Raw genomic sequence first — 13,497 nt, 5'->3', positions numbered from 1 at the left:
CAGGGGTTATCTAAAGTGTGCATCCACCTTACCCTGACTAGAAGCAAGGGTCCCTATTTGGACAAAGGTACCTATGTCTGCCAACCAGATGCCCCCATTTCTAACAGTGCCCATCTGACATGAGGTACAAAGGTTGGGACCATTTCAGGGGTCACCTAACCTTTGTTTGTGACAGGACAACCCCCTATGAAGTCAATTAAGTTCCTAGGCCTACCCCAGCCAGTCTTACTATCAGAGAAAAAAAACACCTCCCCCTCCCAGGCTAATGACCCTGCTTTGGGAGCAGCTTTCACAACTCATTCACAACAAGTACAGGCTAGGTAGTTGCTGGAGAGCTAATGTGAATAAGCCTCTAACAGCTTCAGGCAGGGTAAAGGTAACTTCCCCCAAAGTTAAATGCTCTATATATTTCTTAAAAATCTGGCTTCAACAGTCAATTGCATTTTTAATAAATATAAAAATAAGTATTTGAATGGAGTATCAAGCTGGTACAAATAAAAACGTAGAGATTATTAAAGTGCATAATATATATGTTGACTTTTCATATGTGTGGGTTACAGTCTGACCGGTGACTATGTCAATGCTGTTTTGGGTCTGGTCACAGGGGGGACATGTCATGGTAGGCTCCCAGCCATGTTTTCCAGGCCCACTCTATGGGTGGTAAAATAGGTGCTACACTCTAAAGGTGGTGTTTAACTTCTAGGCTTTGGATACATTTTCTATACCATATATAATATGGACTTTTTGGCAAGGTAAATGAGTCAGTTAGGGAAAAGCCAATTAAAACATGTTTTAGGGATTAGATTTTATACACTAGCTCTAGAAAACAGTGCCCTAGAATACAAAGTCTAAAAACCAGCAATAGATTTTAACCAATAATTAAGGTGACCATGCAAAAAGGGGTGTTTTGTCACAAGACACATTTCCTTCACAATGGGGAAAATTATAAAAAAAAATAAAAGAAAGTGTATAGGGGCAATGTCAACGGAACTGTATATAAAAGTCTAATTTGTCAGACATCGGATTTTACCTTCATTAAAATGTAATTTTATTTTGTAGACTCATTGAACCTTTCATTTAAAATTACAATTATATGCTTACCTGATCAAATAATCCCATTGCTAGGACAGGAAGTGAAGTGTAAACAATGTTGTAAAGTGAAATAAACCATTGGTCATACACCGTCTGAAAGAAAGATGAAAGAAATTTATCAAATATCACTTACTGCACAAGGCTCTTTTTTAAATGCAGTTTGAAAAGCCACTGTAAGCGTCTTCATCTAAAAAAATGTTATTGTATGAGTGTGACTATTATAATTTTTTTTTAATTACAAACTAAGGACCTTCAGAGTGTCTAATACACATTTTGACAATCCTAATTAACTGTGAGAGATAGGCCTTTTACTAGACGAAAGGAAGAAAAGCAGTCACTCTTTGACCTTTGCCTTGAAGTAAATGAATACTTAGCTGATATCAATCAAAATATGGATTTATAAAAATACATTACTGCCCAGACTGACAGACACAAAGTTACAACTTGATGAATACATTAACTTTCCACATAAACTATTACAATGTTCACACATTTGTTCATAGTTCAAAACAGTTGGCGCACAATCTTTGGTTTTTGTGGCCTCTCCTTTGTTTGGCAGCTTGGCTACAGTTTAAACTGAGTTCGGTTTACTGATTTTTAAGAGCATTCAGCTCTGCAGGAAGTGACATCACTGCACTTCCCAACATCCACAAATCCGCTGGAAGGGACATCACTGGTTTCCCACCAAAGCCAAGAAAAAGTCATAGAAGCATTCCTCATTTCTAAGCAACAATGTCTACAGATCACTTGTATATTTTTATGACTTAAGTGTAATGTATCTGAATCACTCAATGTGTGCACTTATTCCATTTTATATTATACTGGAGTTGAAATACCAAAGTTCCTCCAGCCCAAAATGAAAGCACTTTCCCCATGTTCAGACTGGAGATAGAATAGTAAAATGTCCCACTAGTATATGAACTTCCCCAATGTTTGTTGAATTAGAGTTAGAATAGTAACTCTGACCCCACTCCAATGTATGCACTTTTCACAATATTTGTTGAACTAGAGTTAAATTAGTAAATCTGGCCATGCACAATGTATGCATTTTCCCCAAACGTTTGTTAGACTAGAGCTTGAATCATTATTCTGAATCCATGCCCTTAGATTTATGCATTTTCCTCAATTTTTAGACAGGAGTTAGTAGATTTGGCCATTCATGTATGCACTTTCCACATTGTTTGACGGGCTGGAGTAAAAATAGTAGATTTGCCCCATGACTTAAATATACATTTACCCATTGTTCGTTAGACTGGAGTTACAATAGTAATTTTTATCCACCAATGTAAGCACTTTCTCCAATATTTGTTGGGCTAGGACTAGAATAGTAAATTTGACCCCTCCTCAATGTCTGCATGTTTCCCAATGTTTGTTAGAATAGATGTAGAAACTAATTCGCAACCCACTCCAGTGTTTGAAATTTTCCCAATGTTTGTTGGGCTGGAGTTAAAATACTACATTCACACATCCATACACATTTACTCCAGTGTTAGTTTAGAGTCAGAATAGTAATTCTATCCCACACACAAATATAGGCACTTTAAACAATATTTGTTGGACTGGAGTTATAATAGTAAATATGACCCTGCACAATGTATGTATCTTCACCAATGTTTTTAGATTGTGGTTGGAATACTAAATCTGGCATCTCTAATGTATTCAATTTCCAACAATGTTTGTTAGTATAGTAAATTCCTCCCCATCCCCACAACAATGTACGCATTTTCTCCATTGTCTATCAGATTGCAACCAGAATAGTGTATTTTAATTTTTTAAGATCTGTTTATTTTTTTTCAATGATTTTGAATAGGTGTTACGTTACTAGGGGTTATATGTCCTAAACTAAAGCTTTTTCATTTCCAAATAGCAATTTCGTGGAAATCGCTATTAGAGAATCCCAAAATGTGATGTAGGTAACAATGGTTTCCACCTATAGGGATTTCTACTAATTCGCAATCGTAATTAGGAAATTTACATTTTGGAAATCCCAGGATTGAGATTTCAAAATATAGAAATCGCAATTTATTAAAATTTGGTGAGGGCAGCCGATAAGGAGTACTGTGACACGGAATATTAGGAATCAGCAATAAATCATGAAAAGGGTAAAATCGAATTTGTTCTACAGTTCATGAATAAAACATCTATTCCAATCAAAATATCAATGACATATCTCCTAATGAGAATAATAATCACTTGGATAAAATCAATATTTTGGAAGTAGTGGATGGAGTCGACGTTTCAGTCTTTTCAGGTACACACACACATGTCCTTTGGACATGTGTGTGTGCAACACCTGTGTTAATTTCCATTGCAGGGGTGCTACAGGGTGTCCTTTGGACACCCCTGGCCCCCTTGTACTCGCAATCTCATTTGCGATTAGCTAATTGATAATCGCAAATGAGGAATGACTCCCCATGCATTCCTATGGGCCTTTTGGCCCATAGGAATGCATGGGGAGTTATTCCTTATTTGCGATTAGCAATTAGCTAATCGCAAATAAAGAATCAGTGGGAATCGCAATTAATATTGCGATTCCTACATGAATACTGTTTTGCGAGTCTCAAATAGCGATTCCTTATGATTCGCTATTTGAGCCTCACAAAACGGCCCGTTCATGAATCAGGCTGTTAGTCCCAAGCAGAACTTATTTATCTGAAAGTAGCTAAAAAAGAGCCATCTTGATATTGCTATTCAGTGACCTAGTTTCCTGCCAGGTTCTAAATCTACCATTTAAAAAAAAGTCCTGAAGTTTGGGGAATCCGAATTTCGCCCAGAGACCACAGGTCCGAATAGACATGTGTAGTCCCAAGAGGAAGCATTCCACTAATCTCAACTGCGGATGTAACCGAGGAATCTCAATTGTCTCCCAAATCCTCTGGAATTGAGAAACCACTATTGTGGGAAAACTGTATTGTGATCTCTTTTAAAGCTTAGTAATTCATAAAAAAGGTGCTAATCAATCTCTATTTCTCCCGGCATTAACTCAAGAAAGAAATGTGTGGAAGACATTTCATCCAAGCTGTTATGAATTTACCAGTTTACCAGTTAATCAGTGAAGCTTGGTAGTATAATCGTAAGTTGGGAAAAGCAAGACCTCATTCTATTACTTCTAGTTGCAAGGTTTCTAACTTTCATCTACATTTTTTACCCTGCTAAATAAAAGATCTCAATTCTGAATTAATTTGCTCAAAAAAGAACTGAGGTACTCTAACCATCAAATTGGAAAATAAGAATACATATAAGGGGAGTATATTCATTTTAATAAGAGCCACTCTGCCCATAATTGTCAGAGGAAGATCCTGCCATTGAGAAAGCAAGGTTCGCATTTTATTAAATGTAGGGATATAGTTGAGCGATGAGACAATAATCCCAGATACCTTATAGAGTGGGACCTAATATATTGTCCCTGCATCGAAGGAGGTAAGACAGCTGGTGAGCAGATGAAAAGAAGTACCTCTGATTTTGCTTAATTGATTTTATTACCCCCAATAGCTGTGAATTCGCTATTTTTAGCCAAAGCAAGTCTGATATGTCTTCATCGGCTGCCAAATATAAAGCCATATCCTCGGCGAAGAGCTTCACTTTAGCTGCACCTGGAATAGGGGGTAAAATAGAGCGATCGTGCCCTATTGCACAGGCTAGCGGCTCCCAAAAAAAAGAAAACAATATTGGTGAAAGGGGCAGCCTTGTCACCTTCCCCGGCTAGCAGACATCATGCCAGCTCCATTACCATTTATCATTATGGATGCCTGGGCACCTAGATATAGGTTTTTAATCGTACAACAGAGTTCAGATGAAAGCACCAATCTACTTAAGATTGCAAAGAGAACATTCCACTGAACTCTGTTGAACGCTTTCTCTGTGTCCAACATCATAATGACTGCCTTAGTCCTGTTGATGTTAAAATAATCAATCGATTGGCACAAATAGTGAGTGTTAGGAGCTAAAAGTCTACCTGGGAAAACCCATTCTGGTTGCGATGTAAAAGCAAGGTAGACACTTGAGAAAAACCATGGCCAGAATCTTTGAAAAAATCTTATAGCCGCTGTTTAGCAGGCTTATCGGTCGGTAAGAATGAATTTCCTCCTCTGCTTTGCCCTTTTTAATAAAGCTAACTACCACGGCTTGCATGTATGAAGGTAGGACCATTTCCCCTTCCAAGATTCCATTAAATAATATCTTCAAAACAGGGCTGAGCTGAGGTAAAAAAAAAGTGTAGAACTTTATAGGGATCCCATTGCATCCACATGCTTTCGCAGAGGGTGAAGACATCACACTTATTTATTTCTTCTGTTGTAATTTCTTTGATTAAGCTATCTTTATTCTCCTGTTACAATAAAGGGCAGTTAATACCATTAAGCCAGGCATCCGCTGCTTCTACTGAGCAATTGTGAAGATAAGAATAAAGCTTCTTATAATGTTCCAAAAAGATGGCCAAAATTTCCTGGGGATGGGAATTAGATCTACCATTATAGGGTCATTTATGTTTTTCAATAGTATTCTGATTAACCTTACGTGTTGCTAACCATTCTAAATATTTGCCTATTTGCTCATTCTCTTCATATTTTTTCTGTAGAACTGCGTCATGCACCAGGATTTCTTTGGAAATTAAAAAATCTTGTAAATTATGCTTAGACGCAGCTTCATTTTATTTTCCCTGGAGGGTGCTGCTGTTGTCGGATTAGAAAACTGATTTTCAAGCTATCACTTTTCTTCCTTTTCTTTGCTCCTTTTGTATGCACTATAATTGATTACTTCCCCTCGAAAAAAAGCCTTCAAAGCTCCACCAGACTACAAAAAACCGAAGCAGTGTTTCCAGAAATCCTATAGAAGCAAACGCTTACCTGCCACCCATTTCTGGTCAACTAGAAGATACTTATCCAATGACCACTTGAACTCGGTTCGAGCTAGAGTTTGAATTGAGAATTGGACCGAGATTAATGCATAGTCAGAAAAAGGATTTTCCATAATCTCTGATTTGGTGCTTAAGAGCGTACGTGATACAAGAAAAAAGCCAATTAGTGAGGACGAATGATATCTCTTTGAGTGGCAGGTAAACTATCTCTCTTGGGGGAATTTGTCACGCCAACACGCAACCAATCTCAAGTCACGCATCGAATCTTGACCTGGCCTGAAGAATTTAGGTTTAGACTGAGTTTTCTGGGGTTGTGACGAGTCAATAGCTGAACTTATTGATAAATTGAAGTTCCCTCCAATGACCAAATATACTACTTGAGCAGTGGCAAAGTCATTTAATGACTGGAGCTACTCTGGTGAGTCTTCTATTGGGCCATAAAAAGAAAACAAAATTAAATATTTGGTTGCAGAGCTTCATTTGCAGCCAAAGCCATCTTGCGTTATTGTCCTTCTAAACCAATATAATATCCCCCTGTAGTTTTTTACCAACCAAAATGGCTAACCCTCTAATAGCCGCATTTGCAGAGGCAAAGAATTTAGATTGAACAAAAGCAGGGGTTTTATCCCTAGGCGTGCCCTCCTTATAATGAGTCTCCTGTAAAAAAATGTTATCAGCTTAGAAGTTCTTAAATCAGGCCAGCATCGAGCGGCACTTCAGTCTATTATTAAAACCGTTCACATTACAGGAAATAATCTTTAATGGTCTAGAAGTCATTTGAGGATAAGAGTACCAAAAAAATCTAATTTATTGATCCTCTGCATTTCTATCAAAATGTTGCTACATTTTATATTTTGACCCCCCTGCCCTCCGTGACCCTCACCCCCTTCCCACCCCCTACCCTTCATGAGCCCTTACTTCCTACTCCCATGGATCACCTCGATGATGGAGCCTCCCCCGCCTGGGGCTCGCTGAGGTGACCCCCCTGGTGCATCTGAACCACTCCCATCTCCCCCATGTGACCCCCCCACCTCCCAACATTAGGCTGCTGTGACATGGCACCCAGGTGGTGAGCCAATAGCTGGAGGTCTAAGAACACTTAGAAAACTACAAAAGGGAAGAAGAAAGGAAAAGAACAAAAAATAATCCCCTAGTGTGACTACATTTCAATGAGCTTATGCTATTACCAAACTGAAAGTAATTTTAGAGTCGCCTTAGCTGGATGTTGCAGCGAGTAGAGGAGCTCCTGTGCCTCTTGAACTGTGCTTCTCCCGGGTCTCGGAGCTCTTGTCATGCTCCATAACTGAGGTGTGCATGGCCGATTGCTGGCGGGCTTGTTCGACTGCGGGAAGCTTGAAGCAGCGACGGTGGCTCTTGCTGAGCGATTCCATACAACTGTCTAAAGGCTTCCTGATCAGCCCGGAATGGCTCAGACATCCTGAGAGCACACTTGCGATCCTATTGCACCCTTACCTGTGTCAGCGGCTCGGACAGAATCTTTCCCGCAGGCATGCTGGAAGGAAATCCTAGCTTCCTCGAGAGGACAAGGCTGAGGCTTAGGATGATTGAGAGGTCCGTAGAGAACTCTGGTGGCAGTGCAGCCACAGATATTTTTCACCTGAAAAGAAAAAAATAGAAGTAAACTAAAACAAAGAGGATGTTAGAGGCTGCACTTGGTCTCATCGAGGATTGAAGCTGCAGCCCTCTCTTCCTTCAGTACTTCAGGTGAGATTAAGATCAGCTTATTGAGAAGCGATTTATTGCACACCTAGTCTGGATTCCTTGTTGCACACAACGATGTTGACTTGTGGGACATCAGAACGGGAGCGGGAGCATGCTTGCTCTTTTGCTTTCTTTAGTGAAAGCTCTGAAACTCGATCTGGTACCGGCTACGTAAACTGACTAGAGGGGGAGCCTAAAGATTTCTGAGACTCTGAAGGCTAGTCGTATAGGGGGTTAAGGCACGGAAGCGGCTCGGCTGGGCGCAGCTTTTGCCCCCCTCATAAATATCTCTATATATCTTTTATAAAGAACAGCATCAAGCCTGAAAGGCTAATTAATATGGAAAGAATCTCCCGGGAGACTATGGTGAAACCTCGATTGATGGCAAACTCCGCAAGGGGTATGAGAACACGTCCATCCCTTAAAGAAGAGGAGCCAGGCTTGTTCAGTAGAGCTGGCAGGTCTACGCAAGGACTCATCTAAGAAGCCTGCAGGTTTGTTTGGTTTCGGAGCCATAGTTCTTCAACAGAAGCTTGAGAAGCAGCAAGCCCTGAATGCCTCCCAGGGCAGCAAAGGCCTTCAAACAAAAATGTTCTATTCAACATCCTTGGGCGATATGAGCCTTAGCGATGATCCTCCCCTTGGTTCAGTCAATCCTCCTCTCAGCTCAGTCAATCTAGCTTTTCCTCAATCAAATGATAATGATAAATCTCTATCAATATCACTAACATCAACAATAGAGGACCTCCTGGCAGGTAGACAACACATTTCTTGCCCACCTATTATGGGACACAATGCAAAGGTTCAGACTCAGACTAATTTATTCTGCCTAAACCTAATTGTACTCCTGAGCTACAGGAGGTGGGGAGCTCCCAGCTGTTGGACACATCTCTTTTCACTACAGCAATGGAAACTGCAGCATCAGATAAGATCTTGCTTCAAAGTCCAACTACTTAAAGGCAGGATTCAACGCCACTAGAGTCAAGGAGCATGGCTGCTCCGGAGGATTCTACTCCAAATCTTCTTAACTGAGCTTAACAATATGAAACTTTCTCAAGTGAAGCTCAGAAAAGGACGGAGTCACAACTGAACTCAATCCATTCTTATGTTTAGCAGCTTACATCTCGAGTCGCAGAAGGGGAACAGCGCATATATGGTCTTGAAGACTCTGCTCCTCTGCAAACAGATCAGATAACTAAACTGCAGTCTGAGTTAGAAAGTCTCCAGTTAAAAGTAGATGATGCGGAAAATTGGACACGAAGATGCAATCTACGTATTACTGGGGTTATGGAAGGATTTGGAACAGGGCAATCAATGGATAAAGTTATCACGGACTTAACCACTAAATATGTATGCCCAGATGTTACTATCCAGAAGACGGATCTCATGATCTTGCTTGCACACTGAGTTCCGGCAGTTCAATATCCAAACACCAAATATCACAAAACAATTATCGTGAATTTTGGGGATTTTAGATTAAAGGAGAAAATTCTAGCTTGTGCAATTAGTGATAAAGGGTATCAGACAAGTAACAACATCTTTTCAGATATGTCTGCTCAGTCGGTTAGGTGGAGAAAATAATTTAGAGGCATGATAAATGTTTTTTGACAAGCTGGGGCTCCTTCAGGGCTAGTTCAACAATCAAAGTTGAAAGTGCTCCACTAAGGGAAAGTCCATATATTTCAATTAGGGAAATGCTATTTTCTTGAGAAGGTGGATGTGGTTAGGCTTCTATCCATTCCACACTAATATGGTCCCCATTCCAGATTGTATTGCCAGATCTTCCCTGAACAAGATAGAGCTGATCCATTTTCCTTAATTAGCAGTTCAACAAGGATAATCATCACCCTAAATATCATATCCAGCCGCCTCCTTCTTCACTGCCTACCAACCAAACTCCTCATCCTCCTCGCCAGCGCATGTAAAGCTGCCATTCTGAAAGAGCCATATTCATTTTGGGTGCCTTTTTTTTGTTTGCACGTGGTTACCGCCTGATTGAGATTGATGTTATTTGCATTTACTAAATGGCCGTTTTGCGACTATTCACAAACAGGATATATTTTGTACATGGTGTTAGCGAATTGCTATTTGAAAATCCCTATTTGCAATTTCTTATTCAACGTTTTCCAAAATGTGATTTCTACTGGATAGAAACCGCATTTTGAACCGCCAAAATGCCTTTCGTACATTCCGAAATGGTCTGCAATAGAGAATCGCACTGTTAGGAAATACAAAATGCCTTGGTACAAATGACCCCATATGTTTCTTCAACCTGTTTTGTGAGATATGCTTAAGAGTAGATATATTTTCTTATTACTTTCTTTTATTAATTGTTTTATTTTTAAATTAATATGAATTTTGGTATAGTCCGTATTTTAAAAATATTATTTTTTACAATGTATTATGTATTATTTAAAATGGTTGAACACATTTAAAAAATTTACATCTTGAATATAGATTACTAACATATATTTCTGTTTACAAATTAGCTTTATTTGTATACTAAATTTATTGTAATTTATTTTCAATATTATTTATTTTATTCATATTGATTATCTTTTTATAAAGATATATGTATTTAAAAAAATATTTTTGGGACTGTTGATTTTTTGGGACTCCTAAATATAGTATTTGTTTTTAAAAAACGTAATTTTTATTTTAAAATATAATAATTGTTATTCATATTTAAACTGGATTTGTTCACAACTATTAGAGTTTGCAAAGGCTTAAGCATCAAAATCTTATCATTTTATCATAATCGAATACTGCTTACAATGTCTCTCTCATAGATCCATCAGTGAAACCATGTTACTTGCGCATGAGTAGTAATGTGACACCATATTTGCCTAGAGATGAGGTACATTAAGCACCCAACTTCACACCATTCTGTAATACTTCCCCCATCCCTTATCACATGCTGCCTCCTAACTTGAAAATGTGATTGTCTAATGCAACTGCGTCTTTCTAACCTGTAGATACCTCCAGATGAGGACTCGTATTTCACAAGGTTTAGTTGTTTCAGTTAGTAGACTTGATTACCTGTCCTTGTTCACAATGCACCATGTTATGTTGTGTAGCCATCTCTCAATATGCAAAATTATACCTTTCTTTTACCACACGGCTACTAAGCGCATTGCTAGTAATAACCGTTTACCTGTGAGTTTCCTCACCAATGTGGCAAAAATCTACTACACACCCCAACGGGCTAACAGTGGGGAGCATGGAACACTACATTCCACTACCTGTGATATCGTTCAAGTGACTTCCCTTCAGAAACTTCAAATACCTGGAAAATGCCATGCAATGCGAAGGAAATCAGACTGTGGTGCCCTGCATCTATTACATTGCTGGACTATGTTTGGTACAATTTAATAGAACAGATGTTGGATTAAAATAGAGCTTTCGGAGGAATTTAAAATGAAATATTTATGTGTTAAATTCACGAATATCAGAGCAGTATGTGAGCAGCAATATGGGCACTTTTCATCTGAGCACTGGCCCTCAATATCTCCCTCCCATGTCTCATAGCTAGTATTAAAATGTCATTCCATATGTTGTTAATAAGCATACTGTACAATTTGGCCACCCAGCCCCCAGTCCATTGCAGTTTTATAATTCTAATCATGAGTTCTGTGGGCTCTCCTGGGAAAGCGCAATATCAGGCTTTGATCACCTGTATTAGTTTGAAATACACGAATATGTTAGTTATTCCAAGCACCTTCAATTGTTCTACTGAAATGAATATCCTATACAACTATAGAAGGCTTATCTTTGTCAAGCATCGTCTCTCGATTGTTTTCATAACCGCTCGTTGCAAAATCGGTATCAGCATGAGATTTTTCAGGAGTAGGCCATCCAGATTGGCTACCCAAGACGTACCATGTTCTATTAGTGCCTGCATCCATACTAATTCCATCTTTAAGGTAATACAAAAAAAGTGAAGAGTAGAATGCTTGATTTGATCTCAGCCACTGGTAATCACTCTGGGCCATATTCCAGGTCATCGTCTGTTTGCCTACCATGCCACCATAGACAAAAACTAGCCATTTGCACATAAGTCTTAATCCTGCCTCATTAGGAACATTCCAGCTCAAACTGCTAGGCCATACTTCCTCAGGATGGGAACACAAGCAACTAAAGGCTAGTTTATGCCTGTTTGGGCCTTTTCTGTTTAGTTTAGTTTGAGTCCTAAGGCACAGTGAGCATAACGCCCATTCCTCGGTTTACACATCGTCCGTAGGACAGGGTACTTATGTACACAAAAAAGTGATGTATGGACTGCTTCAATAATCTTAATCACCGGCAATCTAATCCCTTGTTCTTTTGCCTGCCATACCTCCTCAGAAAGGAAGCAGCTATAGGAAATTCAGTCTATGGCTACTCCATCTATAAGCAAAAGTAATGGGTCTGTCCTGGAGCATATGTGTTTCTAGCAGCATTGCGAATATTGTGCCTATTGAGATAAGCCAGTTCTTGCCTGTGCTCTTAAGTGTTCTTTACCCCTCTCCCATTCTCGAATAGCAGATATACCGGTCTCTTACCACGTGCTGGGCTCATGAGTCTTGAAATATGAGGTACTCGCCAGTGTGTCTTATTACATGGCAACTCTCTGACTCGATCTTAATACTGAGGAATGACCATGCTATAAATGACAATTTAACCCCCTTCTTGCAAACCTCTCCACCCACAGTGATCTAAAAACATTGCCACAGTGAAACATGAGAATGAAATGGGGAGCTTCATCTGGTGAGGTGCAGCACACACTAGAGGGCTGTGCATAGAAAGCACAGAGGAGCATACAAGAGGAGCACCAGGGAGCTGTACCTTCCCCTTGTGGATGATCTGTAACTGCACAGGTCCTGTGAAGGACTCCAGCTAGATGCAATTGGCAACATTTGCTACATTTCAGTAACAAACCAGAGAAAGTGGCCCACTAAGCCTGATCCATCAACAGTAAGCCACCGGAGATAATGAAATAAGATCAGTGAAGAACTGTAGCACTGAGTGCAAATCTTCTGATGCAATCTCACGTCATGCCTCAGGAATCACCACTCATAAGATATAGTGTGCTAGCAACCTCGCCCCAGCAGGCCAATCTCGGAATGGGGGTTTTGAGACAACTTCTCAGGATACAGACACCAGAAATACAAGGCACCCTGGATAAAAGGCCACCAGGGTCTAAAACAAGAGAAAGCAGTGATGCTGTAGATAAACGGGAGCACTAAGATGGAGCAAATAGCCAAAATCCACAAAAAGTAGATTTTGAGTAAAACACACAGTGCACAGTGTCTGATTAGCACACTTATGAGTCTATTAAATGCCTGGATACCCTCTCGGTTGATAAGCAAGTTATGAATACCTATGTAGCATAGCATTAGAGTTACTTTGTGAGTCTAACAAAGACAGACTACATAGCAGCAGATATAGTGCAAAAGGACACCAATATCAATGCTATGCTGGTGAACAAAGGAGGAAAGGTAAATAAACCAACCCATTTCAACAAATCCTCCTCCAATAGGACATCTGAACCAAATGCAATGTCATCACCCAGGAATATCTACCACAGTTTCTGAAAGAGAATAAGGAGAAAATAGACATCATTAGAGGAGCCCTGGAGGAGTACATGTGTGATCTGCAAGTGACATAATCAAACTGGTAACCAGGTTCATTGACCTAGAACAGAAAATAGATGAGGTAATATATCATATTGGAAATAGGTGAATTAGCCTAGAAGAACAGTACGACAAGCTATCACTCAAACAAAAAGATCTTGAAAATTGATCAAGGTGAAATAGTACCTGCATGAGAGGTTTCCTAAGAGGACCAGA

At 39.5% G+C, this 13,497-nt stretch overlaps 1 protein-coding gene across 1 annotated transcript in view; it reads right to left on the bottom strand.

Moving 5' to 3' along the window:
• ATP8B4 (ATPase phospholipid transporting 8B4 (putative)) overlaps positions 1 to 13,497 on the bottom strand; it is a 3,619,152-nt gene that overhangs the window by 399,738 nt on the left and 3,205,917 nt on the right. Inside the window, exon 23 of the mRNA XM_086958264.1 lies at positions 1,102 to 1,185. Coding sequence (XP_086814390.1) covers positions 1,102 to 1,185 — 84 coding nt within the window. The remainder of the gene's footprint in view (positions 1 to 1,101; positions 1,186 to 13,497) is intronic.

Source organism: Lissotriton vulgaris, chromosome 2_1, assembly GCF_964263255.1.
Source record: "Lissotriton vulgaris chromosome 2_1, aLisVul1.2, whole genome shotgun sequence".
Taxonomy (NCBI): Eukaryota; Metazoa; Chordata; class Amphibia; order Caudata; family Salamandridae; genus Lissotriton; species Lissotriton vulgaris.
The sequence above is the reverse complement of the archived record's forward strand: the minus strand, read 5'-3'. Positions and strand labels throughout refer to the sequence as shown.